The 27,821-nt window shown below is 54.3% G+C and overlaps 1 protein-coding gene and 1 long non-coding RNA gene across 2 annotated transcripts; one reads left to right on the top strand and one right to left on the bottom strand.

The window, feature by feature from the left end:
* Nucleotides 1–1,924: 1,924 nt before the first annotated feature.
* Nucleotides 1,925–7,871, bottom strand: LOC123590213. Its single transcript, XR_006708671.1, has 2 exons — nt 7,334–7,871; nt 1,925–3,810 (listed from the first exon to the last, which is right to left on the bottom strand). It is a non-coding gene; the product is annotated as an uncharacterized LOC123590213 (long non-coding RNA).
* An 8,273-nt stretch (nt 7,872–16,144) lies between these two features.
* KRT78 (keratin 78) lies at nt 16,145–24,527 on the top strand. The gene is made up of 10 exons (XM_045463117.1): nt 16,145–16,621; nt 17,050–17,264; nt 18,308–18,368; nt 18,846–18,941; nt 20,045–20,209; nt 20,564–20,689; nt 23,445–23,665; nt 23,943–23,977; nt 24,059–24,421; nt 24,457–24,527. Exons 1-9 carry the CDS (start codon nt 16,256–16,258, stop codon nt 24,328–24,330), a joined length of 1,557 nt encoding a protein of 518 aa, XP_045319073.1. The 5' UTR covers nt 16,145–16,255; the 3' UTR covers nt 24,331–24,421; nt 24,457–24,527.
* Nucleotides 24,528–27,821: the final 3,294 nt, after the last annotated feature.

Here is a 27,821-nt window from a genome sequence, read left to right as displayed (position 1 = left end):
CTCCTCTGCCCCCATTCACACGCCCAGCCAAGGCAGGGGCGGCAGGCAGAGGGAGCCCAGCGGCGAAAGCAAGGGTTGTGAGTATGTGTAGATGTCAACAAGCAAACTGCAGGCTCAGAGCATTTTTGACATTTTTTTTGAGAGTCAAATGTTGCAGGCACTGCATTTCTCCGTGGCTCCCCTCCCATCGGAACTGAACAGGCAGAACTGACCTGGACGGTCAGTTCTGGGTGTCTCCCAGAGGCCCCCAAAGAGCCCCATTGCTGTGGGGGAAATCCTCCCCTGGCTTGACCTCAATGCAGCCAGCTGCTGCCCCTCCCTAGTGGTTTCATCCCCCATGGGCTGAGGCCTGGGCTGGAGAGACCTCGGCCTTGGCTGTGTGAGGCTCTCCCCACTTCCTCAATCTTCTCTGTATTCCCTAAATTCTTCCAACAGTAAAACCACGACCCCTTCTGTGGCCGGGGCCGCAGGATGGGAGCGTGGGTGCCCAGGTGGCCACTGGTGCAGATCCAGGGGTATCTGGGGCCACGGGTGATGCCGACAGCTCAGAACTCCCAGTGTTTCTGCTTTGGTGCTTGCTACAACCCCGCTGAGCCCTTGGTCTTGGCTCGTCGGGGGCGAGATGTGAGTTTCCAGATTCTATAAAGATCTAGTGGGGGACGACCCTCAGTCTCCATGGGGCCGGGGAGCATTGGAGCGCCCGGGAGGCTTAGGGGCTGGGCGGCTGCGCCCACGTGGGGCCTGGAGGGGAGGAGCGGCCGCTCGCTCTCCTTCCTCCCCCTCCATTCTGGGAATGCCCTGCAGGGGTCGCCCTAAGCCAGGCTTCCTGTCGGCGGCCGGCGGTCAGGCCCTGTTGAGAGGCGGGGTCCCGTCTCAGCCCCCTGCAGCCAGCACCGGCTCTCTTCTCCCGCTGGGGTCCTCCAGCAGTGTAAGAAGGGCCAGAGGCACCACGGGGCCCAGGGACTCTGAAGCGACGGGAGTGACAAATGTCTGGGGTGGCCAGACAGAGAGCTTGCAAAGGACATGCAAATGAGCCTGGCTAGCGCGCCCAGGCCTGAGCCAGCGGGTGTTTGGGCCCAGGCCCCTCTTCCCTATCGGAGGGGTGTGGAGAGAAGTTGGCGGCCTGCTGCCTGCCGGCCCCCGTGGGTGTTAGGATCCCATCCTGGCTGCTTGCGCCTCCGAGAAACTGTGCCAGGCACGCGCTGGGTGCTTTAGATGCTGTGCTTACTTGTCACGATAACCCACTGGCAGGGAACGTCACCCTCATTTACACCCGTGGGCTTGGCATGAGGTTTCCCAGTCTCTCCCTTTTTCCTCACAAATCAGCAGATACCGAATGGGCTGGAAAAGAATGTGACGCGGCCCCACCCCCCACCCTCTGGAGAGCTGGGTCCTCCTGGGAGGTCCCTGAGAAAGGGGGCTTCCGTTTGCCCTTTGCCACAAAAAGATTCCTGGGGGTCAAGCCTGGGAGAGGACTCTAAGGAGGTCATCTGAGCATTCCCCTGCCTCTGTGGGGCAGCCTCTCCCGGCCTGATTCGGGTCTCCCAGCCCCCTCTCCCAATGCTCCTTGACTCTGACCTTTCCTCATTGTCAGCTGTCTGCCCCCAGGCACCCTTGCTGCAGCACTAGCCCTTTACCCTGGCCGGGCCAGGCTTGCCAAGGAACTTTGAAAAGGGGTTTGTATTTCTTTTATTTCTTTATTTTTTTTTAATTTTTTTTTTCGACGTTTACTTATTTTTGGGACAGAGAGAGACAGAGCATGAACGGGGGAGGGGCAGAGAGAGAGGGAGACACAGAATCAGAAACAGGCTCCAGGCTCTGAGCCATCAGCCCAGAGCCCGACGCGGGGCTCGAACTCACGGACCGCGAGATCATGACCTGGCTGAAGTCGGACGCTTAACTGACTGCGCCACCCAGGCGCCCCATTTCTTTTATTTTTTAATTTTATGTTTTGAATTTGCAGCCAGTGGGAGGGGGCTAAATGGGAAAAGGGATTTTGATACAGTTTCTCTGCTTCCTACTTGCAAAGCGCCTTCGTGAGGCACGGGTCGCTTTCCGGGAGTAGAGTCCCAGAGAGGGAGGGCCGAGTGGAACTGATGCTCTGGCTCCCTGGGTTTCTGACACGGGTTCTCCCTGGCACTTGGCTGGGCCTGGACAAGCTGGAAGGGGGCTGGGGTGGGGCCAGGGGAGGTGTGCCCTCCCCCCTCCCCCCACAGTGCTTTGCCTCAGCCCCACCTCAGCAAGGATCCTGTCCAAGGCTTTCTTGGCACCGCTCCCCCCATGTTCTCTTCCCTTCACCGTGCCTTCCTGTCCCTCTCCCTCCGGCCCCTGTGGATCCCCTCTCTCCTGAATCTTTCCCTGGGCAACCCCTCCTCCAGGCCTGCCTCTCTGGGCACTTTGGATCGTTACTCTGGAGTCCCACTGAGTTCTCCTCCCCACAAGCCCAGGGGCTCCGGTGCTCCTCCCTGTTGCTGGGAACGAGGCAGCTCGAGGAATGAAGCTCTGGCACATTCCAGAATTTGAAGGTGCTCAGTGGCTCAGCGCCTGGGCTCCCTGGGGTCTGAGACCCCTGGCTCGGGAGGGGTCAAGAGGCAGATGGCCCAGGCCTCCTTAGGGGTAGTGATGACACAGGGAGACGGGTACTTTGGGGGCTCAGCCACCTGGCCTCGATTCTTACCTTCTCTGTTCCCCCCTGTCCTCCACCCTGCATGCAGCCATGTGCCCACCCTCCCCAGCCAGGTGTCACAGAGGCCAGAGTCCTTCTCATCCCTGCTTCCCTCCACTCACCAACCTTTCCCCCTTGCTTCCTGAGCTCCCACCACGCTCCCATCCTCTGCAAGTCTTTGCCAACAGCCCAGCCCCCCATTCCCCCTAGTTGTTCTGTCTGGTCTGAGCATGTTTCTGTCTGTCTTTGGGTACCCCCCCCCCACCCCCATCCCCTTGGAGGAGGAGGAAGAACGGAGGTGCCCATTCTGGCTGAGAACAGACAGGAAGATGAGAACAGGGCCTAAGAAAGGGTCCAGACTTTACAGACAGACCTGGGTTCTAATCCGGACTCTGTCACCACTGATTGTGTGATCTGGGACAGGTTATTTAACCTGACCGAGCTTTAGTTTCCCCGTCTATAAAATGGGGTTAATTAGAGGTCCTATATGCAAAGCACTTGGCATTAGTAGTTGTGCATTAAGTGATGATTACTGTTAATGCGTATAACACCGTGAACTATCGAGACGACTTCCTGGAAGAGAGGTCTTCTCTGGAACCCCGAAATGAAGGGAAGGACCCCTCTTGATGTCTGGCCCCTGCATCCAAGTGACCCTTCTCTCTGCGATGTCCTCCCCACCCACTCCTGTATTGTGGTTTTGCCTTCTTAGGAGATGCAGGGTTGGGTGGGGTGCCTGCCTCCTGGGAGGGGGTTGGTTGTGGGCTCTGAAGTTGTTCCCCCCACCCCAGGCCCCAGTTCCCCTCTGGCAGGGAGTTGCCAGCCCCCCTGCCCCCCATAAGGACGGCTGGGGCAGGGAGGCAACGTGTTCTCAAAGCCTGGAGAAGGGCTTAAGCTTTCTGTCCATGGCTGGGAGCTGCCCCAGGTACCCTCAGAGGGGCTGCAGTTTGGTTCACAGGGAGAGGGTGTGGGTCCAGCAGAGCAGCGAGTGCGAAGTGGGGGGCGAGGTGTGGGTCCTGTGCTGCCAGGAGCATTCCACAACAGGGGTGGGGGTGCAGGGTGGAGATGGCTGGCGCTGGTTTTCTTCCCGAGTTTCGATCAGTGGGGCGGGGTTTAAGGCTGGGCTCTGTTGAGCTAGCAGCTTTTCTCTAGGAAACGAGAAGAGAGAAAAACAACGAAGGCTGTTCCCCGATCAGGTCAGGGGCACTGTCCCCTCAGCATGGGGAATTTGTGTCTCTGGTGGCCCCCTCCCCAAGAGCTGTGTGCTGGGGGTGGGGCTGGGGAGCATGGACATTCACACACAGCCTTCGCACACACACATACCCTTACGCGCTCACAATATACAACCTGGTACACCCCCTTACATGCTGATTGTGCACGAGTATCTTCTATGATGTTCACAGAGCTACGTGTGCACGCTCCCACCCTTATACATGCACGGCTAGCTTCCACAGTCGCGTGTGAACCATATATGCTTCCAAGGCCCCTACACTTTGACTTGTGCACACACATATTTAGTCCTACGTGGTCATCTGATCTCTGCCCATTCACACTCGTTGTCCTGCATTCAGTTAAAAGCTCCCCCCGATGCACTCCCCACAGGTTCCCCCCCCCCACATGTCCCCATTCTCTCTCTCTCTTGCCCCAGGTTGTCCTCAGAGAACGTGAGAGCAGGAGGAGTCCCGGGAAAGGCAGCCTTTAGTAGGCCAGGGCCTGGCTGGCGAGTGGGGGCTGAGAAGATAATAATCAAAGCTAATAGTTGATAGACACCACCCTGTGCTTGGTGCTGTTCTGGGCACTACGTGTATCATCTTGTTTGACGTACACAGCAACCCTATGAAATAGGAATTATTATTCCCTTATTATAGTTGTGAACATGGAGGCACAGAGAGGTTAGGTCACTTGCCTGAGGCCACAGAGCTAGTCAGTAGTGGAGACAGAACCTGAACCCAGGCAGTCTGACTGATGCTCTTAACCATCAGCCTATAGGTCCTCTCTTCCTGATCCTGACCCTCAGGTCACTCTTGGGCTCTGCCCAAGGTACCCCGAGGACCCCAGGAGCTAGCTTCCGGGGAGTCCGCGTACTGTGTGAGTTTCCCCAGGGCCAGCTGGGACTTCACCGTGTCCAGAAAAACACCCAGGAGTCCCTGGTGGTTTACGTTCCCATTTGGGGGCCTGTTTGGGGGCTCTCACCTTATAACCCCATCAGGCACCACAGAAGTGGTGGCAGGGAAGGCACTTCAGGGAGGTCCTGATCAGCCCCTACTCCTGTTTCACGAATTGCTGCGGGGCTGGCTTCTGCCTGGCTCCCAGACCCTGTTCTAGCTGTGAGAGCCCCGGCTTCCTGCAGGGGGAGTGAAGAGCAGGAGAAGCCAGGCCTGCTTCTGCTCCTGCCTGGAAGGGAATACCAGGAACGGGTCTGAGCCCTGGAAAATCCTGCAAAGATGTCTGGGACCAGGACTGGATTAGCCTGCCCTGTCCAGTGACTTGCTGGCTGGCCCCCGCGGGAGACAGTGTATGCATGCATGCTCGTGTATGTGCGTACGTGCGTTCAGACGGGGCTCTCAGAGGTTCACGTGTCCTCTGGGAAAGAAATCACACAGTGGACCCGGTGGAAAGCCCCGAGGATCCCTGCAAAGGAGTACCCAACCATGTACAATACTCTGATCTACATTTATTGATACAGACAGGGTGAAACAAACTGGCCACAAATCCATATGTGTAATCTGAACCCACCTCTGGGAAATACATATTTATATGAAAAAATGGTGCTTTCGCTAGAGTAGCATACAGCACTATGCTAGAAACACGCATATACACATATGCATTCAGATTTATGCATATCTATAATTATAACACACAAACTCCATAAGGGCATGGATTTTGATCTGTTTCGTTGGCTACTTTATCGCTAGATAGTACTAGAACAGTACCTGGCACCGAGAAAGTGTCCAATAAATATGGGTTGAAGGAATAATGACAGTTATTTACATGTGGAAAAAGTCTGGAAGGTTAGGCACCAAAATGTTGACAGCGACTACCTCTAGGTTGTAGTTTTTGGAAGAGTTTTATTTTTCCTAACTTTATTTCATTATCTGTCGTTCTAAAATTTTCCGTGATGAACTTGTATCATTTGTATAAAGAAAAGGAAGTGCCACAAGCCTTACAATCCGGAAAGCAACAAGTGTCTGGGCAGGGCAGGAGGGGGTCACAGAGCCAGTCTCCCTTCCTGGAGGACAGCATTCTTAGCTGGATGGGATTATTTGTTGTATCTGAAACACCTAGCACGGTGCTTGGTGGTGAAAAGTGGCTGGGTAAATGTGATGGGTGGAGGATAGCCTTCATGAGCTTGCTGGGGTGGTGGGAGTGGGTAGGTGACTGGGGGCTTGGGGTGCTCCTCCGTGGGTCTCTATCCTAGACTCACGGCTCTCTATAACGCGGGATGAAATGAGTCCTGGCTTAGTGGGTTCTAGTCCTATCCTTGCTGTGTGCCCTGGGTAGGCTGCTTTCCCTCCCTGAGCCTCAGTTTCTTGTAAACTCAGTTTCTGTAGAACAAGGGTATTGAACAAGATGACCTCTTAGATCTCTCTGCTCTGACATTTTACAACTGGCAGGTGTTATATGGGGTATTTTTGTTGTTGGGTCACTCTCTGGTTGTGCGTTATTGTGGTCTTTTATTTTTTTAATGTTTATTTATTTTGAGAGAGAGAGAGAACACAAGCAAGGGAGGGGCAGAGAGAGAATCCCAAGCAGACTCTGTGCTGACAGCGCAGAACTGAATGTGGGCCTGGAACTCACGAACCGTGAGATCATGACCTGAGCCGAAATCAAGAGCTGGACGCTTAACCGCCTGAGCCACCCAGGTGCCCCTGTGGTCTTCTTAACTGGAGTCTACACTCCTCAAGGTCAGGCATACGGTCTGACCCAGTCTGGGTGGCTCACAGCAGGCCCACTGTCAGGCCCCTTGGGCCCTGTCTGTGTTCAGCCTGCTGCTGTCTGCTCTTTCTCCAGCCGGGCCAGCCTTGTTCTCCGTGGACCCAACCAACGGTTCCCGCCCTCACCACTGTCATGACTTACTGGTTCCATGGATGAGGGGGCCATGATTCTTCGCTTTGGGGGGTGGGCGCACTGCAGGGCAGAACATGCATCAGTGGGTTTAGGGATTAGATTAGATATTAGAATTTCCTAACCCTCGGGATAGATTGGGAGAGCCCCTTACCCTCCGCTTTCTGCTGAATGCTTCACCGACGGGGCCACCCAGGCGCCCTGGAAGAAATTCATTTTGTATCACAGTTCTGTACACACTTACACACACACACATGCACACACACACACACAACAAAATTTCGTGGTGCCTCACTGTGATGCACGCTGATAGGCTGGTTGAGACCCATTCAATTGATTTCACAACCTCCTGCTGGGTTGTGACTTGCAGTTTTGAAAATACTGTTCTCTCAGACTGAAGTTCCTTGGGGGGGCGGGGGCAGAAGATTCAACCCCCATCCCCAATCCCTCCCGTGGTCCGGGTACAGCTCTGCAGATGGCCAGGGGAGGGATGCTGGCGAGAGGGATGAGCAGGGCGGGGGGGATGGGGGGGTGGGGGGGAGCTCATCCGGGTAACCCCCCTCCCTTCCCCCACTTCCCAGTCCAGGACTTCCGGTGAGGCCTTACCTTACTTTCCCCAGAGCTGTAGGAATCCTGGGAACTTTCCCCTAGAAATTGCCCCATGGGCCTTTCACCCTCTGGGCTGTTAGGAGGCTGACCTTAGCAACACATCTCACAAATATTTACCACATCAGGGGCACTTGGCTGCTAGCGACAGGGCACCCAACTGGCTGAACCTGATTGGTTCAGAGTGGCGGCGCCTGCGTGCTGAGCCCTGGATGGGCAAGTCTGGACTCCCAGGTTGTCTGGTGTGAACACCTCCCTCTTCCCTCGGTCCGGCCCTGCCCCGTTTCCCTCTCCCAGGCACCACTGGTTTGCTCCCCGATGCCTGGGAGGGTCTCTCTCACCTCCGCTAGTGGCGTGCTGAGCCAGCTTGAGCAAACGCAGGGGAGCTAATTGTGCCCACTTTGTCCCGGCTCTGCAGTCACTGGCCCGAGCGCCATGCCGCGGGCCTCCTGAGAAGACCTGGGTTGGCGTCCTGCCTTGGCGTCTTGCTGTCTTCGAGATCTCAGGCACTTGCTTTTGTGCCTGTAGCGTAAGCAACCATAATGCTCGCTTCTTGGATTCTGGAAACAAGATGAAGGATCTGCCAAGGCCTGGCCCGGGCACAGCGATGGTGCCCAGAGGGTCCTCAACAGGCGTTTGAGGAGTGCCTCATGAAACGTGATCAGGTTTTATGTGTAAAAGGTTATTATTCCAAAGTAGGAGTTGGGGCATTGTCCCTTACTGCCTCTCTGTCTCTCAACCCTGAACTTGGGGACATACATTTAAATTCGGAACTCCCAGGCAAAGCTTTGCAAATCCCTGCTCTCCCAGGCCTCTGTCTTGGGATTGCGCTCCCTGTGGATTTTGGGGCCTCATTACCTGGACTTGGAGGGGTTGCGGGGCTGTGGCTTGGCCCACCCTTGATACAATAAGCCCATTTTCGGGGTGCCTGGGTGGCTCAGTCGTTTGAGTGTCTGACTTCGGCTCAGGACATGATCGCCTGGTTCATCGGTTCCAGCCCCGCGTCAGGCTCTATGCTGGCAGCTCAGAGCCTGGAGCCTGTTTCGGATTCTGTGTCTCCCTCTCTCTCTGCCCCTTTCCCCCCTATCAAAAACAAATGAACAAAAAACTAAGCCCATTCTCTGGATGGTGCCACCTTCCTCCATTGCCAGTGAAGTGAGGAGGACTTGGGCCACCTGTCCCAACCCAGCGGGCAGGAGGGTACTGAGGCAGAGAATGCCGGAGTGTGCTCTGCTTGGCCTGGGGCGGGGCAAGGGACTGCCTCTTTAATCTCCTCCCTCTCCTTTCCTGCCCCACAGGCCACCAGAGATGTTAATTACAGAAACTGGCCACATCTGAAAAAGTGCTGCCCCCTCCTTGTCCTCACTGGCTTTGGGCAGCTTCGAGCCTTCCAGCTTTTTCTTTTTTTTAAAGTTTTTATTTATTTTGAGAGAGAGCGAGAGAGAGAGTGTGCGCATGAGTTGGGGAGGGGCAGGGCGAGAGGGGGAGAGAGAGAATCCCAAGCAGGCTCCTTGCTGTCAGTGCAGAGCCTGATGCAGGGATCTATCCCAGAAACCTGTGAGATCATGACCTGAGCTGAAATCAAGAGCCAGACACTTAACTGATTGAGCCACCCAGGCGCCCTGAGCCTTCCAGCTCTGACGCAGGAAGCAGCTCCAGGTTGAACTGCGTTTCCTGCCTAGGCCATTGGCACATGGATGAACGCGTGACATTTTAATAGCTCTATTTTATTTAAATTTTTTTTAACATTTATTTATTTTTGAGACAGAGAGAGACAGAGCATGAACGGGGGAGGGGCAGAGAGAGAGGGAGACACAGAATCGGAAGCAGGCTCCAGGCTCTGAGCCGTCAGCCCAGAGCCCGACGCGGGGCTCGAACTCACGGACCGCGAGATCGTGACCTGAGCCGAAGTCGGACGCTCAACCGACTTAGCCACCCAGGCGCCCCAGCACTATTTTATTTAAATATGAATTGGAAAAGTTGGAACTACCACACAAAAGCCATGATTTGAAGGACATTACTGGCTAGGGTCAGAATAAGAAACAAAGTGAATTGATTTAGATTTGATTTAAAGAAAACTATTGGGGCGCCTGGGTGGCTCAGTCGGTTAAGCATCTGACTCTTGATTTCAGCTCAGGCCACGACTGAGCCCCTTGTCGGGCTCTTGGCTGACAGTGGGGGGCCTGCTTGTTATTCTCTCCTCTCTCTCTGCCCCTCCCCATTGACGCTTTCTCTCTTTCAAAACAAATAAATAAAGTTAAAAAAAAAAAGAACACTATTAAGTACATGATGGTGAGGATCGCATGTGCGAAAGACTGATGTTCTGGATGTTCTGGGGAAGAATTTGGCGTGTATTTCTCAGCCGTGAAGGCCAAACTGAGGGAACCTTCTGTGACTAACAGAGAGGTCATGGGCTGTGCGTGGTGGGGGGTGGGGAGGCTGGCTGAAGACAAGTGAGGGACACTTTTCTGTCCAGTCCCCCTCAAACGACAGGACAGTAACCAACCCCTTCATTGCCCTGCAAAAGCCAGGAAAACCAGAACAAGCGTGGGCAGCACAGCCTCGCCTTGACCCCAGGAGAGGATTATCTCCTTCCTGAACATGTCAAGAACACGAACACCTGCTGCTGCTTCTAGAAGATCCCGGGCCCCCACGGTATCCTGTACATATAGTACAGCGGCGCCTCCAACACCTCTGTTGCATTTACTGGTTTTCACATAGATTCCCCACCAGACTGCAAATTCCTCTAAGGCAGGGACTTCTCGGTATTCTTTGTTTCATCGAGTCTAGCACCCGGTAGTGCTTAATGAATGTTGATAATTGATGTGGAGGAATGACCTTTACTTTTGCATCTACTGTGTGATCTCAGGCAAATAGTCCTACCTCTCTGGGCTTCAGCTGGATACGGTGTCCTTCAACACGGATATTTCCAGGTCTCTGAGAGCATCATAGCGTGGTGGCCAAGCACAGAGACTCGAGAGCCCAACTACCTCTGTTCACATTCTGGCTCTGTAGCACACTAGCTGCGTGGCCTTGAGCAAATTGTCTGTTGTCTTCCGTGCCTCAGTTCCCCTTTCTGTAAGATGGTGATACTAAGAGTCCCTACTTCATAGAGTTGTTGGGATTAAATGCTTCATATACGTAAAATTCTTAAAACGGGGCTTGGCACGCAGGCCCCATTTGGTGTTTTATTGTTGTTTAAAATAGTTCACTGACAATGTTACCTTGATAGTTTTTTGGGTCAGACAAAGGCTTTCTGGGATTCAGTGAGTTTTTTTTTTTTTTTTTTTTTAAAGTGGCCCCAGCACAGGGCTTGACCTCATGATCCTGAGATCCAAGACCTGAGCTGAGATCAAGAGTCAGACACTTAACCGACTAAACCACGTAGGTGCCCCAATGAGACATCTGATACATTTTCTGATCTTCTTGTAGAGAGACAGGAAAATGGGGTCAGGGTAAAATGGGTGCAGGGAATGGGGACATACAGGCCTCCAGTTATGGAATGAATGTCACAAGAATGAAAGACACAGCACAGGGAATGGAGTCTATGTTATTGTGATAGAGTTACATGGTGACAGATACCTACACTTGTGGTGAGAACGGCACAATGTGTAGAGTTGTGGAATCACTGTGTTGTACACCCGAAACTGACGTTGTATGTCAATTCTACTTCAATGGAAAGAATTGGATGCTGGATTTAAAAAAAAAAATGGGGCCTGGGGCGCCTGGGTGGCGCAGTCGGTTAAGCATCCGACTTCAGCCAGGTCACGATCTCGCGGTCCGTGAGTTCGAGCCCCGCGTCAGGCTCTGGGCTGATGGCTCAGAGCCTGGAGCCTGTTTCCGATTCTGTGTCTCCCTCTCTCTCTGCCCCTCCCCCGTTCATGCTCTGTCTCTCTCTGTCCCAAAAATAAATAAACGTTGAAAAAAAAAATTAAAAAAAAAATGGGGCCTGGAGAAAAGTATGACTGGGTAGATTCCCAAATAGCTGAGCATAAGACCCAAAAGCACAGACCCTGGGAGGATGTAAAGGGAGGGCGTCCAGTGGCATGCTACCTGAGTCTGCCCTTGCTTTCCTCCAAGACCAGGACCCTGGGTCAAGGTTCTTCCAAAAGAGGAATTCCCCACTGTTACGCCAACACACCAACTTACAACCCGGTGCGGCCCCTCTCAGACCACCTCCCATTCTGTATTCATATGTGTATCCTCCGTGGGACTATATATTCCTTCAGAACGGGGATGGGATCCATTTGTTATCTCCTGTATCATGTAGCTCAGTGCTGACCCAAAGCAGGAGTTCAATAAACACACACACACACACACACACACACACACACACAGACACACAGGCACACGACCATGTTTCTCAAATGCATTCATGCCCCCCACCTTCAGTGGTCGGTTGGGGATTGACCAATGCTTCAGAGAATTAAGAGTCGCAAGGACCTCCAGAGGTTGAAAGATGGAAGGAAATCAATGAAACGAAACTGAACGGGGATCCATTCATTCATAAGGTATTTAGTAAGTGCCTCCTGTATGCCAGGCACCATTCTTTTTTTTTTTTTTTTTTTTTAAGTTTATTTTTGTTTATTTTGGGAGAGAGACAGAGAGTGGGTGGGGGAGGGGCAGAGAGAAAGGTAGAGTAAGAATCCCAAGCGGGCTCCGGGCTGTCAGCGCAGAGCCTGATGTGGAGCTTGAGCTCACAAACCACGAGATCGTGACCTGAGCTGAAATCAAGAGTCAGATGCTTAACTGCCTGAGCCACCCAGGCGCCCCTGCCAGGTGCCATTCTAAGTGCAGAAGATACATAAATGAACAAAGGGGCCAAATGCCTGCCCTCATGAGGCTCACAGTCTGCTGTGGGGAGTAAGTAAAGTACATGGAATGTTAGGAAGTGCCAGGAGCTAAGTGGAAAGAAAGCAAGCAGAGAAATGGACGAAAAGTGTCAGAGGAGGGATGGACCCAGGGTTGCAATTTTGGTTTTAAGGCAGCAGAGAAGGTGACTTGTAGGCATGGGTATCGGCGGAGGAGCGTTCCAGGAAGAAGGAACAGCAAATGCAAAGGCTCTGAGGCATGAGTGTTCCTGGCACGCTCAAGGATAAATCAGGGGATCAGCTAGGTTAGGCCTGTTTCATGTTGTATAGTTTTCTTTCCTTATTGTAATTGCAATGAAATACTTGTCTAATTACCTGTTCACTGTGTGTGTCTCCACGAGACTCTAGGCTTTCTTGGTGCGGGGGCTGGGCTTTGCCCTTTGCTGAATTCTTAATCTTCAGAACAGGCTCCCGCACGCAGTCGGTGCTCAATCACATTTTGTTGATACAAAATTGAATAAATGTGAGTAACGAATGGCATTTGGGTCAAGAAATTGCGCAGGCAGGACAGGCTTGAGCCAAAGAGGTTGGGGAATTCTAGCGGTGGCCAGGGGCAAGCTTAGGGTCCCCGGGAGTTTCAAGAAGCGGTGCCAGCCTGGCACTTTCCTGAAGGTGGGCCCAAGTGGTCAGGGGCTACAGAGCAGGAGGTGTGGCTGAGGAGGGTTAACCGGGAGCAGGGAGCCTGAGGACAGCCGTAACCGTGACCACAACCGTGACCCATCAGAGCCTTCACACTCCCGGGTTTGGTGTGAAGTCCGCGATTCGAGCTGTTTGTCCTTCGGCTGCTGCATGAATTGAGACCTCTCCGTGCACCTTTGTGTACCAGAGCAGATCGCTCAGGCCGTGAGGGCCTCGCATTCAAATCTCCAAACTGCGTCAGCATTCTCTCCATCACTGAATGATTGTTTATTTATTTATTTATTTCAAAAAAAAATTTTAATGTTTATTTATTTTTGAGAGAGAGAGAGAGAGAGACAGAGTACGAGTGGGGAAGGGCAGAGAGAGAGTGAGACACAGAATCCGGAGCAGACTCCAGGCTCCGAGCTGTCAGCACAGAGGCCCACGCGGGGCTCAAACCCGCCAACTGCAAGATCATGACCTGAGCTGAAGTCGGACGCTCAACCGACTGAACCACCCAGGCGCCCCTACTTATTTATTTATTTATTTATTTTTGATTTCTTGATTTTGATTTTATTTTTTTAAAATTGTTTTTAATGTTTATTTAATTTTGAGAGAGAGAGAGAGAGAGAGACTGAGTGTGAGTGGGGGAGAGGCAGAGAGAGACATAGAATCCAAAGCAGGCTCCAGGCTCTGAGCTGTCAGCACAGAGCCCGACGTGGCGCTCGAACTCACAGACCATGAGCTCATGACCTGAGCTGAAGTCGGGTGCTTAACCGACTGAGCCATCCAGGCGCCCCTTATTATTATTTTTAATGGAAGGAAACAGCAGCATTTGAGAACCGGGGCGATTCAAGAAGGTCCTTGGGTGTGACAGTCACGGATAAGGACTCATGTCTTAAAACAAATACTTATTGGTGCCTAGCGTATGCCAGACCCTGAGCTGGATAGAGTGGTGGACAAGTTATGACCAAGGGCTTAGTGGGTTGCTCCGTGGGACGGTGGCCTGAGCTGAGTGGTGGTCCTGGCTCCAGCCTGATCAGCTGTGTGGGTGGCCTTGAGCAAAAGTCACTCAGATCACAGAGTGATGGGTCAAAGCAGGCTTAGAGGTCAGCTGGTGCCATCCCTTAGGTTACCCAAGGGTGCACAAGTCTCTGCACCCCGCCCTACACCCTATGGGGCCTCAGTCTTTAAGTGTAAAATGGGGGCATTGGTCAGATGCCCTTGAAGTTCACTCTGGCTTTACTATTCTATAACATTACAAATATGAGGAAGTTCTAGGGAGGTGGATTTGGTGCCATCCCACCGTGATCTCTGTCCTCCACCCTTAATACCGGGGGAGGGGTGGTAGAGTCCAGTTCACAGAGACGTTTCTCAAGCACGTTCACGGAGCCTGGAAGGCAGGCATCTGGCTTTCCTTGTGGCTGCAAGGTGGTCCCCAGGGGGGAGGGTTTGGAGGTGAGTCCTCAGCGGGATTCAGCCCATTTCCCCGATTCTCTTTCTAGACCCCAGAGTTGCTCCACGCTGCCTCCCTCTCCATGGCACACTCGGATTTCCTGCTGGGATCTTTTCGGCTCTTCTTCTCTTCCTCACCTGGCCCCTTAGCGCTTTGATCTCCTTTGTTCTCCCCACCGAAGGCCCCACCGCTTCTTCCCCTTGAGGTCATCTGTGGTTCCGCTTCGTTCAGGGGTGTGCCAAGTGGGGCGAGAAGAAGGAGGAAGGGGCTTCTAATCCTCTGCAGGGAGGGGAGACTTGCTCACTGTTGTCTGGCCTGCGGGTAGGGCAGCCGCAGGATGGTTCACATTGCTAGGACTGACTTCCTCATAGCATGTACCTTGAGTGTCCATTGTGCCGAGTCCCTGCTTATTCTTGCTTTGAGTTGCGTTATCAAAGGCACAGTATCCTAGTATCAGGGGCCATCCGGCTCTAGGAGCAGGCGGGTGGCGGGGAGGAAGAAATTGCCCTCCCACCATATAAAGAAGGAACTTTAGAAATTTCTAAAAATCCGAGCTGTCCAATGCTGCTCACCAGCAGTGGAGGAGCTTCAGGGAGCTTCAGTGGTGGTGGCTGGATGCCCCCTACCAGGCGTCCTGGACCTGGTGGGAGGCTCACAGAATACCAGAGGGCAGACACAGAATCTATCCTGGGGGGAGCTCCGGACTCCCGTGTCTGCTCCCAGTACCCCAAGGGAGGATTTTTCTTTTTCTTCTTATTTTTTTATTTTTTATTAAAAAAAATTTTTTTTTTAACGTTTATTTATTTTTGAGACAGAGAGAGGCAGAGCATGAACGGGGGAGGGGCTGAGAGAGAGGGAGACACAGAATCGGAAGCAGGCTCCAGGCTCCGAGCTGTCAGCCCAGAGCCGTCAGCCCAGAGCCTGACGAGGGGCTCGAACTCACGGACCGTGAGATCATGACCTGAGCCGAAGTCGGACGCTTCACCGACTGAGCCACCCAGGCGCCCCTCTTCTTATTTTTTTAATATGAAATTTATTGTCAAATTGGTTTCCATACAACACCCAGTGCTCATCCCAACGGGTGCCCTCCTCAATGCCCATCACCCACTTTCCCCGGGAGTATTTTTCTAAATGCATATTTTACTTCAGAGCCCAGGTGCCTCTGATCTGTAAGCTGATACACTCAGTGTGTGACCCAAGTGGATGGGCCTGGGCTGCGTGCCTGTGGAAGGAGCGGGGACACAGGCTGGGCTTGGAAATGCGCCACTTGCCCAGATCCTGGATGGAGATGCCTGGTTGGAGTGGGGTGGCGCCTCATGGATGATTGCTGGGTTGAGCAAGAGGAGGGACTTGGACACCCTGTTTTTCGGTTTCATTTCCAAATCCTGGAGCGTCTTTCGGCCAACGATGACAATAACACCTCTATTAACCTCGTAGTTTCTCCTACTGCCACCAAGCGCCTTCCTTCTCCAATTATTGTAGGTAGATTCTCCCTCGAGAAGCTTCACTCTCTTCTGTCCAGTGTCTCCTGGGCACTCAGATGCTCCATCTGAACCCCGTCTCTCCTTTCCCACCCCCCCCATCTCCTTCTCTGGGAAGCCTTCCTTGAATGACCCACAGTGACTGCTCGGAGCCATCGCTCCCACCCCCAGCCCCGGGGTCCAGGTCTCTGGCTGCTTCCTTGTCTTTGGGACGGGCCCAGCTCTCTTGCTGGCCTGGGAGCTCCGAGGGCAGGGTCTGGGCCTCCTTCTCCCTTGGGCTCCGCACGTGTTGGGCCCCTGTTCTCCAGCCGTGTCGGAATAGGTCAGCTGGAGCCAGTGACAGATACAGTCAGGCCAAGAACATCTTGCTCCCCAAGGCCCAGCCCAGGCATGGGAGGGGATAAAAGTCTCGTGCTGGGGCCTCGGGGCAGGAACTCACACACTTCGATTATTGTCCGTCTGTCTGCCTGCAGCTGTGTGACCTTCCGTCTCTACCATGTCTCACCCCTCCTGCCAGGCCCAGAGGGGCTTCAGTGTTCGCTCGGCCTGCTCTCCTCGCTCTGGGGGCTGTGGCAGAGGCAGCTTCAGTAGCAGGAGCTTCGGTTGTTTTGGGGGGCGCAGGGGGGGCTTTCGTGGGAGGGCCTGGGCATCAGGGGGAAGGCTAGGGGTGTGGCTTGGGGAGGGCCGCTGTGGGCCTGGGCTTTCCCTGTGCCCTCCGGGGGGCATCCGGGAAGTGACCATCGACCACAGTCTGCTGACCCCCTTGAAGATTGAGATTGACTCCCAGTTCCAGGCGGTACGGACTCAGGAGACCCAAGAGATCAGGACCCTCAACAACCAGTTTGCTTCCTTCATTGACAAGGTGAGGGTCAACTCGGCTAAGCCCTTCTCTCTGGGCCTCCCTCGGAGGAACTGTCCTCGGTGGGTTTGGGAATGGAGAAGGTTCCTTGGCTACCACTTTTCTAATCACTTCTGCAGTGAGGAAGTCCTTCCAGTGGTTTAACTGCAGTCCTGATTAGGCTGAGGCCCTGCTGTTCTATGGTTGGGGCATAGGGACAGAGAACAGTTGTTCAGCAGTGGGAAGCCCCTCCCCTGTTAGCCATCCTGATCATTTTGATGTGCTCAGAGCCTCATGCGAGGGCGTGAGGCTGCCCCTGCCCAGGCTGGATTTGGGAGGTAGGGGAAAGGTGGGCTAAGTGGTGGTGGTGGGGGTTCCTGGGGCTTGACTTTCCAGAGCCTGTGGCCAGGGAGTCCTACCGGAGCCTCAGGGACCCTCTGTTTGTGCTGCAGGTGCGGTTCCTGGAGCAGCAGAACAAGGTCCTGGAGACTAAGTGGCACTTGCTACAGCAGCAGGGGGTAAGCGACAGTCCCCAGGGCCTGGAGTCTTTCTTCGAGGCCTATGTGGCCCAGCTCAAGAGGTGGCTGGAGCAGCTCCAGAGAGAACGAGGGGCCCTGGATGCCGAGCTGAAGTTTTGCCAGGACCAGGAGGAGGAGTATAAGGCCAAGTAGGCAAACCCCAGTGCCCCCGGGGGCCCGGGTGGGCTCCAGGAGGATTTGGATCGGGGCTGTTGGTTGGAGGGTCTCCCACATGCTGAGTTCCCAGAGACACATGGGTGGCCTCCCTGCGGCATCCCAAGCCCTCTGATTCTCAGGGTGCCCCGCTGTCACAGGTAAGGAGGCCCCACAGTGCCTGATGCCCAGGTCTAGAGAGCCTCAGTTCCAATAGATCCAGCTACAAGGGCCACGTGTCCGGTCAGGGCTGGGAGGGGCCTGTTTAAACAATGCCGCAGTGGGTTTTTCCTCGATCAATCCTGTTGAGCAAGCTGTGGGCTAACATGACTCAGATGTTCTCTGGTCTCGGTAGTGGAAGGGAATCCATTTAGGGGGACCATCCCCAGCCTTGTGGCATGATTCACAGCTGGGCTGTGTTTCTGGGCTCCCCGCCTAGGTCACCTGGTGGTGTGGAGAGAGCCCTGGACTAACCAGAGGCTGGGGTTTGGCGACCGTGAGCAAGGGGTAGCCGTGTGGCCTTTTACCTTTGCCGGCCTCAGTTCCTTACCTGTAGGTTGGGAACACGTCACCTGCTCTTCTCATCTCCCAGAGCCATTGGGAGGATGGCTTGCGAGGCGGGGTGGGTCCTGCAAAGAGCCCAGGATCGGGACCGGGAGAGCTGGTCTTAGATCCGCTCGCGCCACCTAATTATCTACGACTTGGGCAAAGTCACGTGATCTCCCTGACACAATCCAAAATGTCCCCTTCGCGTGACGATTGTGAGTAGTGAGGAGAGGTGTGGGAATGTGCCTTATAGACATGAAGGAAAGTGGCCTCAGGTGGTCAGGTGGACACGGGCTGAAAGAGTGGAGAGGGTCATAGCCAGATTGTGACAATGACCTCCTGATAGGGAAGGTAGGGGAGCTGGCTGGTGATGTGTCCTGCTTGGAAGCATCTAAAGGCAAGAGGGGCCTTTTCTGGGAGGTTGTGCTTGGAGGAGGGGCATGGGTTCTGATCTCACCACCTCAGGCGTCGTCCTTCTGTACGTATTTGACAGGTATGAGCAGGAGGCCTACAGGCACGCCACACTTGAGAATGACTTTGTGGTCCTAAAAAAGGTGAGGGGGGGGGTGTCCAGCTGCTTCCTGCGGATCCTGAGCACCCACCACGCACCTTTAAAGCCCAATTCAGGGCTGGGAGGGCAGGGGGTGGGAATCCTAATGCAGCACATGATCTCATGCAGCCTGTAGGGGACCCCAGGGAAATGAGACATCTATGTAGACAGAGGGACCCCAGGACAAGATCGGATGGAAGCACTGCATGATGAGCTCTGGGTGTCACTGTGGGAGAGGGTGGGGAGGGAGTGGAAGAAGCAGAACTGGTTGAGAGTAATCCGGGAAGGCTTCCTGAAGGCAGTGTGGGTCAGTGTCAGGCAAAAGGGAGAACAGGGCGGGGCGGGGTTGGAGGAGGAAAGAGTGGGTCTGCGGGGAGAGCTGTGGATGAGTGTTGGGCAGTGCGCGACCAGAATTCCTGAGCCAGAGTGGGACCCACAAGCAGGAAGTGGGAGTACATGGCTTCTGTCTTCCTGTCCCCAGGATGCGGATGGGGTTTTCCTGAGCCAGATGGAGCTAGAAGGCACACTGGAGTCTCTGCAAGGGTACTTCTGCTTCTTGAGGCATCTGTATGAAGAAGTGAGGATCCACCAATGCAGGGTGGTGGTCTGCTGAGGGCAGGTGGGAGGGAGGGGAGGGGATGGGGCCGGCAGGCTCCCTGGCCACAGTGGGAGTGGCCAGGAGGCGAAGCCTGGTTAGGGTGACTTGGATCCAGTCATGCAGACATTTGACAAGCAAATACTGAGAATGTACTGTGTGGATTGCTAGGTCCTGGAGATGCACTAGTCAATAACCAGACACAAATCACAACGCCTGCTTTCTGTTGGGAGACAGGCAATAAACAACAGACCTACTAAAGAAGTAAATTGTAGAGTATGTTAGAACGCGATCAGTGCTATGGCCAACAGGAAAAATCAGAGCAGGGAAAGGGGGCTTAAGAAGGTGGGGAGGGGGTAAGGCAGGTGGCAATTTCAGATAGGGTGGTCAGAGTGGCCTTAATTAATTTTTTTTTTTTTTTACGTTTACTTTTTTCGATAGACCGAGAGAGACAGAGCACAGGTGGGGGAGGGGCAGGGAGAGAGGGAGACACAGAATCCGAAACAGGCTCCAGGCTCTGAGCTGTCAGCACAGAGCCCGATGCGGGGCTCAAACTCACAAACCACGAGATCATGACTTGAGCCGAAGTCGGACGTTTACCCGACTGAGCCACCCAGGCACCCTGAGGGGCCTTATTTGGAAGACAAAGTTTGAGAGAAGATTAGAAGGCTGGTGGGGAAGTTAACCAGGCAGGTGGAACCAGGGAATTGCAGGCGGAGCGCAGGGCCCCCAGTGGAGCACTGGTATCTTTGTGGAAATGAAGAGGCTGTGGGGGTTGGAACAGAAGGAGCGAGAGGGAGGCAGGTGTGATAAGAAGTCAGGGCAGTGATGGGGACCAGGCGATTTCGAACTTGCAGGACATTTACCTTTAATGTCCACGCTGCAAGAGTCATCAGACATCACCTCCTACAACCCTCCTTTTCAGGAGAGGAGACAACAGAGGGCATGCTCAGCACCACCCAGGGGAATGAGGGCTGCCCCCTGACGGAGTGTGGGCAGAAGTCAGGCATCCTGACAACCTGCCCGGGACTCCAAGGGGGAAAGGGAGCAAGGGCAGGTGGACACTGAGTCAGTCTTCTCTGCAGGAGCTGAACCAGCTCCAGACCCAGGCCAGCGACACGTCCGTGGTGCTGTCCATGGACAACAACCGCTGCTTGGACTTCAGTGACATCATCGCTGAGGTCCGTGCCCGGTACGAGGAGATTGCCCGGAACAGCAAAGCCGAGGCCGAGATGCTGTACCAGACCAAGGTGCCAAGGCCAGGGGGCAGCACCGGGCTGCAAAGGGCTGTGTCTCCATGCCCATGCCCCAGGGTGGTCGTCCCCCTCGGTCCCCTTGGGGCAGTTCTGATAACCTCCCTGGGGCTCCAGGGCTGGGTGGGCATAGCCACTTCCCCTCTCCAGGAAGGGGACAGTGAGGGAAACCAGGGGACACCAGCCCAGACTGGCGTGGGCTCATCCCACCGTGTCCTGCCTTCAGCGTTTCACCTGCATTCCGAGTGAGGATGCGAGGAGGCGAAGAATTGGGGACACGATGTTTCTCATGGTCTTGGGGTCAAAGGTGAAGGTCCTCTCAACTAATGGTGTCACCTCTGTCCCCCTCAGTACCAGGAGCTTCAGGCGTCTGCCCAGCTTCACGGGGATAGCATGAAGGAAACCAAAGTCCAGATTTCTCAGTTGCAGCAGGCGAGTCAGAGACTGCAAAGTCAGATTGAGAACCTCAAGAAGCAGGTAAGGCTCCCAGAGCTCCCCAGGCCCTCCCGGTACTCTCTTGGTGCCAGGGTCACTGCTAGGTTTGTGTCCAGGTTTGAGTACTGGCTGAAGCTTTGGATAATTTGGGTGGAGAGAACCTCAAGCCCCATTTCCGGAGGAATTTGACCTCCTTCTGAATTCAAGCCTGTGTGTGTTTTGCACTGAACAACTCCAGGGGGCGCTGCTCGCGCTGCCTTTCATGGCCAGGTGTACATTTGGCTTTTGGCTCCTTGGGGGAGAGTGTTAATCCATCTGTTTTCTAGTCTTTTCGTTTGAGTCTTACTCCTCAAGCCCAGCGGAGACTCTAAGGCTAGGTGCTGACTTTCTGGGTCCCACGTTGGGGGAGTGTGAGAGCCAGGAACTCAGGGGGCAGGCGAGATGGGAAGTGGAATGGGGGTGCATGGGGGGGGGGCGAGCCCTCCGTAAGCAGATGCTTTAGATGCTTTGTGTGGGTTGGAGGTGATGCTGTGGGTGCCTGGTGTGGGCTGGCAGGGGGAGAGGGAGAGGGCAGCAAGGAGAGAGACATGGTTACCTGCTAGTCCTGGAGACCTCACTTCTAGACGTGAAGGATTACAGACTCATCAGCTCTCAGTAGCTCTGCACCCACTTTCCCCAAACCTGAAGAATCGGTTTTGGGATCAGCAGAGGGTTGAGAGCCGAGACGGCAGATCAGGCGGGCTCCTCACGCACTTCAGCTCGGCAAGCAGGGCGCGTGTGACCCGTCCACTCCCCGGTGGGGTCCCCCTGGGAAAGCCCTTGGAGCTCAGGCCATTCAAAGCCCAGACGCAGTCTCCACCCATCCTCACCTGCTCTCCTGTGGGATGTGATTCGGGACCCGAGATGAAGGTGACCAGGTCTTATTATTCAATTTGCTGCCAGTGTTTGGTCCATAGATTGGAATTCCTTGCTTGCGAATGCCTCGGCAATGTCTGTTAAAATGCAGATCCCTGGGCCTCTGTCAGACTGAGGGAATCAGTATCTAAGGGCAGAGCCCAGATACTTTCTAAGCTCAGTTCGTTCACCAGGGTGACTGAGGGTGCGGAGCCTCAGCCCAGCAGCCAGTACTTAGGAGTGCTACTCTGTCCCCACATCTGGGACCCACAGCTTCTGCCACACAGCAAGGTGCCTGTCCTGCGAGAATCCCTCTTGGGAATTCTTCCTGCCCGGCCCCATTTTCCTGCACACACATGGTGGACTGGGTATTCTTGTGCCAGACCTAGGGCAGAGCCCCGCGGTCTAGGACCAGACATCAGCTGTCCCGGGTTAGGGTCCCAGTTCTGCCCCTCACCGCTTTTCTGAACCTCCGTTTCTTCATTTGTAGGATAGAGATGATATTTCCCAACAACAAGGTGCTTGTGAATAGAATACAAAAGAAAAGAAAAGAATAGAAAAACATAGAATGGAATAGAATAGGATAGAATAGAATGGAATGAGACTACACTGGGATTAGAATAATGAGAGCCTTTAGGGAATGCCTTCTTTCCTGACCCAAACAGGAAGGTAAACCCACTGGATGGCAGATTAGATAGAGAAGTTGTTCCCCTTCTGGGAGTTTTCTATCAGATCAGAGAGGTAAGCTCAGAGAGTATATTTCTCAACCCCCAAACCGATGCACATGGTTTGATATATAGTAAAACCTTGGCTTGCAAGGAACTTGTTCTGCGAGCGTTCCGCAAGGCGAGCAAACATTTCTAACATATTTTGACTTGACAAACGCGCGATGTCTGGCAATACGAGTAGTATGTGACACTGAATGTCACATGATCACAACTGAGCCAATGGTTCTTGAAATTCGCTTTGATATAGGAGTGCTTTGGATTACAAGCATGGTTCCGGAATGAATTACACTCCCATACCAAGGTTTTACTGTACTTTGATAACAGGACAAAGTGTTTGAAATGGGGCTGTTCTCAAACCATCAAGGATGGTGGTCACCCTCAAAATGAGACTTGTAGATACTGCTCCATACAGGACAGGAAGGGCATTAAGTGCCTGGGTAGAGGTAAAGTGCCTCGGGTAAGGAGCTAAGGGCAGGAGTGGGAAGAAATAGGGGAAGATCATCGGAGGAGGTGAGACAGGAAGCAGATGAGTTTGCTGTGGCTGCCATAACAAAGTACCACCAACTTGGAGGCTTGAAAACACCAGACCGTGTATTCTCTCAGTTCTGGAGACTAGAGGCATGCCATCGGGTGTTAGCAGGTGCGCTCCCTCTGAAGGAGCTGGGCGGGGGAATCCTTCCTCGCCTTTTCCTAGCCTTTGGCGGCCCTGGGACTCCTGGGCATTCCTTGTCTTACGGTTGCATCACTCCAGTCCCTGCTTCCGTTGTCACATGGCGTCATCTCTCTGTGCTTGTCTCCGTGTTCTCTTGTCTTTTTCTAGGGACACAACTCATTGGATTTAGGGCTCATCTTGCATGCAGGATGCTATCATCTTGTGGTCCTTAATGCATTACGTTTGCAAAGACCCTCTTTCCAAATAAGACCACAGTCTGAAGTTCTGGGTGGACGTCACATTTTTGGGGACACTATTTGACCCACTCGGGGAGTTAAGGAAGCAGAAGAGGCAATGCGTTCCCTTAGGATGAGAGCAACGGGGAAGTGGGGGTGACCATCGATATTTTGAGCTCATGAGATTGTGGTCTACCCTGGGCTTTCAGCTCCATCCACAGCAGGTGACTTGGGAGGCTGTATTGGGCTTGCAGCCACTTTCTCCCTCATTTCTACACCCATCCCAGAATGCCGACCTGCAGGCCACCATCGCTGATGCTGAGCAGCGTGGGGACCTGGCCCTGAAGGACGCCCAGGCCAAGCTGGAGGAGCTGGAGGCTGCTCTGAGAGCGGCCAAGCAGGACCTGGCCCGGATGCTGCGGGAGTACCAGGAGCTCATGGGCACGAAGCTGGCCCTTGATGTGGAGATCGCCACCTACCGCAGGCTGCTGGAGGCCGAGGAGTGCAGGTGGGGGGCCTGGGAACTCAGCTGAGGGGGCAGAGGGCGATGGACTGTCACTGCAGTGCTCTCCTTGCTGAGGGGGATTCTGAGATTTCCTGGCACTCCGAGCCACTAAGGGCAACCCATTCTGCTGGGGGGGCGGGGAGGCAGAGATTTAAAATCGGGACTGTGGGTTTTATCTGCTGATTGGGTATGGGAGCTGCTCCAAGAAGCTAAAAAGCATAGAGAATGCATTCTTTGCAGCCCTTCTTAGCATTTCCTTCTCTTGTCCTTTCTCCATCAGGATGTCTGGGGAATGCACCAGCCAGGTCACTGTCTGTGAGTATCAGGGGACTTGGGGAGAGGGGTCCCCGTGGGGAGCTGAGGACCCTGCAGTGACTCTGGCGCATTTCTTGGCAGCTGTAGGGGGAGGCAGCACCATTGTGTCTGGAGGAGCTGGTGGTGACCTGGGGGGCGCTTGTGGACTCAGAGGCGGGAAAGGCAGCTTCGGGTCTGGCTGCTCCAGCATCGTGACCGGAGGCTCCAGCGTCACCCTGGGCTCTGGGCAGGGCCCGGTTTGGGGCCCCTGCTCTGTGTCCGGCTCCGGCTTCAGCTCTGGCTCCAGCTCCGGCGGCCACACCATCCTGAAGAAGACGGTGGAGTCAAGTCTGAAGACGTCCGTCACATACTGAGTGACCGGGCAGCCGCTTGCTCCCCTTGCCTTCCAGAACCTTCTTAGCCCAGTTCCCACCTCCACCGCCCTTCCTGGCCAGCTCTGTGTCCCTTGCCCACCGCCCTTCCTGGCCAGCTCTGTGTCCCTTGCCCACAACCTGAGCCAGCTCACAGGGGACTCTGCACAAGTCAATAAAATCATGCCTGCCCGCTGTTCCGAGTGTTTGCCCAGTCTCCCTTGCTCTGCATACTGCCCACATCTCCTTTGCCTGCTGTCCACCCCAGGCCAAGTCCACAGCACCCTGTCCTCTAGCCAACCAGCCTCGTCCTCTCCTCCCCGCAGCCCTCAGGAGGAGCTGGGACACCCCTGATGGGCTTGGCCAGCCAAATATTGTCCTTTGTGGGGAGGGGAGAGGCCTGAGGCCCACTGACCAGAGCCTGCGGGCTGGAATCACGGGCCAACCTGCCTACTCCTCTTCCCCTGTCTCTGGACCATTTCTCTAGCTCTTCTGTGACATGAAACAGCACCCACTTCTCCCTGAGGGGGCATCTTCCCTTCTCTCTCTCCCCTCTCCCACTCTTTCCCTTTCACGAATTCTACTGAGTGCAAACCATACTTGAGGCACTGTGCCAGGACTGGGCTATGCTGGCAGGCTGGATCAATCCCAGCCTGCCCTCCTAATGGGTTCAGTCTCTCTTTCTCTCTCTTTGAGTAAATTCTATGTCCAATGTGGGGCTCAAACTCATGACCCCAAGATCAAGAGTCACATGCTCCATAGACAGAGCCAGCCAGGTGCCCCCGGGGTTCAGCATCTTCCCCGTCCCCTTCAGTTTCTGGGTTCTCCAACATAACCCCTTCCCACCCATGAGAGCCAGATCGTCCTTCCAGAGGCCTTGGTTACCAGGGCCAGAGGCCAGCCTCCTGTAGCTAATTCAGACAGCCTCTGTTGGGGGATGGGAGTTTCTGGTGAAGTTCCCTCTGTGTCCTGCCCCTTTGTACAGTCTCCTCCAGGGACATGCTGGCTCCAGCTCCATCCGAGGTAGCAAGCTGGGTCCTGTTGCCTCAGCCCCACCTCATCTCTGACCTTTAACCTGGCCCTTCTCCTGGACAGCAGTGTCCCCAGGAGATTAACAATTCAGCAGTGATGCTAAGCACTAGCTTTAAACAGGTGATCCAAGGGCATTTAGAGGGGAGGCTGAAGGGCAGAGATGAAGGTGCCCTGTGGCGGTGTGCAGTCTCTCTGCCACTCCCTCTGGCAATTCAGCTCGGCCCCCAGGCTTGCACCTCACCCAGTAAAACAGAAGCAGGCCTGCTGCCCAGCCCACGCTCTCCGCAGAAGGCAACCTGGAAATTACCGATCAGTGTTTGGGAATATCCAACGGGCATCCCACCCCTCATCCCAATCAGCTCATCGGGGGGCTTCTTCCAGCCCTCTGCTCTGCTCCCTGGGATGTCCTTCATTCCCTCCATCTCTGCTGATGTTTCAGTATCTCTTCTAGCTTGTTCCCTGGTAAATTGGCTGTACTCCTGACTGAGCACAGCCCCTCATCCCTGTTCTTCCTTCTTCCCATGTCTGCACTGGATTTTTCTCCTCCTGGAAACCTTCTCTAATTCCCTCGGTCTGAATGCGCCAGACCCTTTCTGTCCCCGGCCCAGCCTGGCTGTACCCGTAGCTATCCTTGGCTCTGTCTCTGTCTGGTTCTTGCCTGGGACCCAGGTTTTTCCCATTAGCCTGGGACCCATGGGCAAGTTCTTCTCCTGCACCCAGGATGGGGACCAGCTGCTCGGCTTGTGCAGGGGGGCTCTGGTGGGCACTTGGGACTGAAACTCCAGCCCATCCCCTTACCTCTTGACTCTCATCCCACCACTGGGATGAGACTGTCTGAACATCCTGTCTGAACATGAGACTGGAAAAGTCTTCTTCCCTCCTCAGTGGGAAGCTCTGAAGGAGGCCAGGAGTGTGGGCATCAGGGCCAGATGCTAAGAGGGTGGGGAGGGTCACCTTCTCCACCCGGGCCCCTACCCGAGCAGCCCGTTGGCTCCTGCACGGCTCCTCTTGTCTCCTCCCTCCCCATGTGGCTAACACCAAACTCCATGGTCTTGGCCACAGGAAGTCAGGCCGTTCCCCACCCCCCGTCCCAGTTTTAAGGGGAGGTCAGCCCTTTTCTCAGACCTGTGGATCTCTCCACCAAAAATGTCTGAGAAGGAAGCTTTTGAGCCTTCTTTAAGGGAGACAGGGGTTGGGGGTACACGGCTCAGGAGCCAGGATTCCTGGGCTTGCGTCCCAGCTCTGCCACTTACTAGTGGTGTGACTTTGATCAAGCTGTGGAACCTCTCCAGTTTCCTCATCCGTGGAAAGAGATTAATAACAGCGCTTACCTCACAGGGCTGGCGGAGGGGCATGCCATTTGGCGTCCCAGCAGGAAACGAAATTCACCCGAAAGGTCGGCTAACTGGACTTTAATGAAAGGAGTACCTATGGAGGTGTGGGCGTGGCTAAGGACACAGAAAGGATGGAGGGGCCAGAGGCTGGGAGCAGTGGGAAGCCACTGCCATCCCCAGAGGTAGCGAGGCTAGTGGTTTGTCCAGGACTGAGCCTTTTTCCAAGACGTGGGGCTTTCAGTGCTAAATAAGGACAATCCTGGAAGAACCAGGGTGAGGAGGCCACCCTGCGTACAGCCGAAAGACAGGAGGAAGGAGTGACAGATGAGACAGGAGCAGGGACTCTTGGGGGGATCACTTGGAAGAAGCCGTAATCATGGAAGAGGCTGGGGAGAAACACCAGTCCTCCCTTCCTCTCTCCCAGATCTCCTACTGACCCCGCCTCCCGCCCCCCATCCCCTCTGCCTTGGCCAACCCACCTGGAAGCCGGAGAGCAAGGGAGCAACCTACAAGGGTCTAGAAGGTAGATGACTGATCTGGGGCAGGAAGGAGGTGGACGGAGCCTACCCCTCATGGACGTGAGATGTGTTACTGCACTGATGTGTCTGCCACGTAGGAAGTGCTCAGTAAATGCTGATTATAAGAACCATTGCTGTTAGTTTAGAAAGTCCTATCCCTGTATGAGGGCTCCCAAGGGCAGCAAGTATTTTCTTTACCCCGTATCTTTCCCTTTTTTTTTTCTTTTTAAAGTTTGTTTATTTATTTTGAGGGGCACCTGGGTAGCTCGGTCGGTTAAGTGTCCGACTTCGTTTCAGATCATGATCTCGCGGTCCATGGGTTCCAGTCCCGCATTGGGCCCTGTGCTGACAGCTCAGAGCCTGGAGCCTGCTTCGGATTCTGTGTCTCCTTCCTTGTCTGCCCCTCCCCGGCTCACGCTGTCTCTCTCTCTCTCTCAGAAATAAACATTAAAAAAATTTTTTTAAAAAGTTTATTTATTTTGAGGGGGGAGGGGCTGAGAGAAGGAGAGAGAGAATCTGAAGCAGGTTCCCCACTATCAGCCCAGAGCCCAGCCCCACGAACCATGAAATCATGACCTGAGCCAAAATCAAGAGTCAGACACTTAATGGA

This window comes from Leopardus geoffroyi, chromosome B4 (assembly GCF_018350155.1).
Source record: "Leopardus geoffroyi isolate Oge1 chromosome B4, O.geoffroyi_Oge1_pat1.0, whole genome shotgun sequence".
NCBI lineage: Eukaryota > Metazoa > Chordata > Mammalia > Carnivora > Felidae > Leopardus > Leopardus geoffroyi.
Note: the sequence above shows the minus strand (reverse complement) of the source record. Positions and strands in the feature narration are given on the sequence as shown.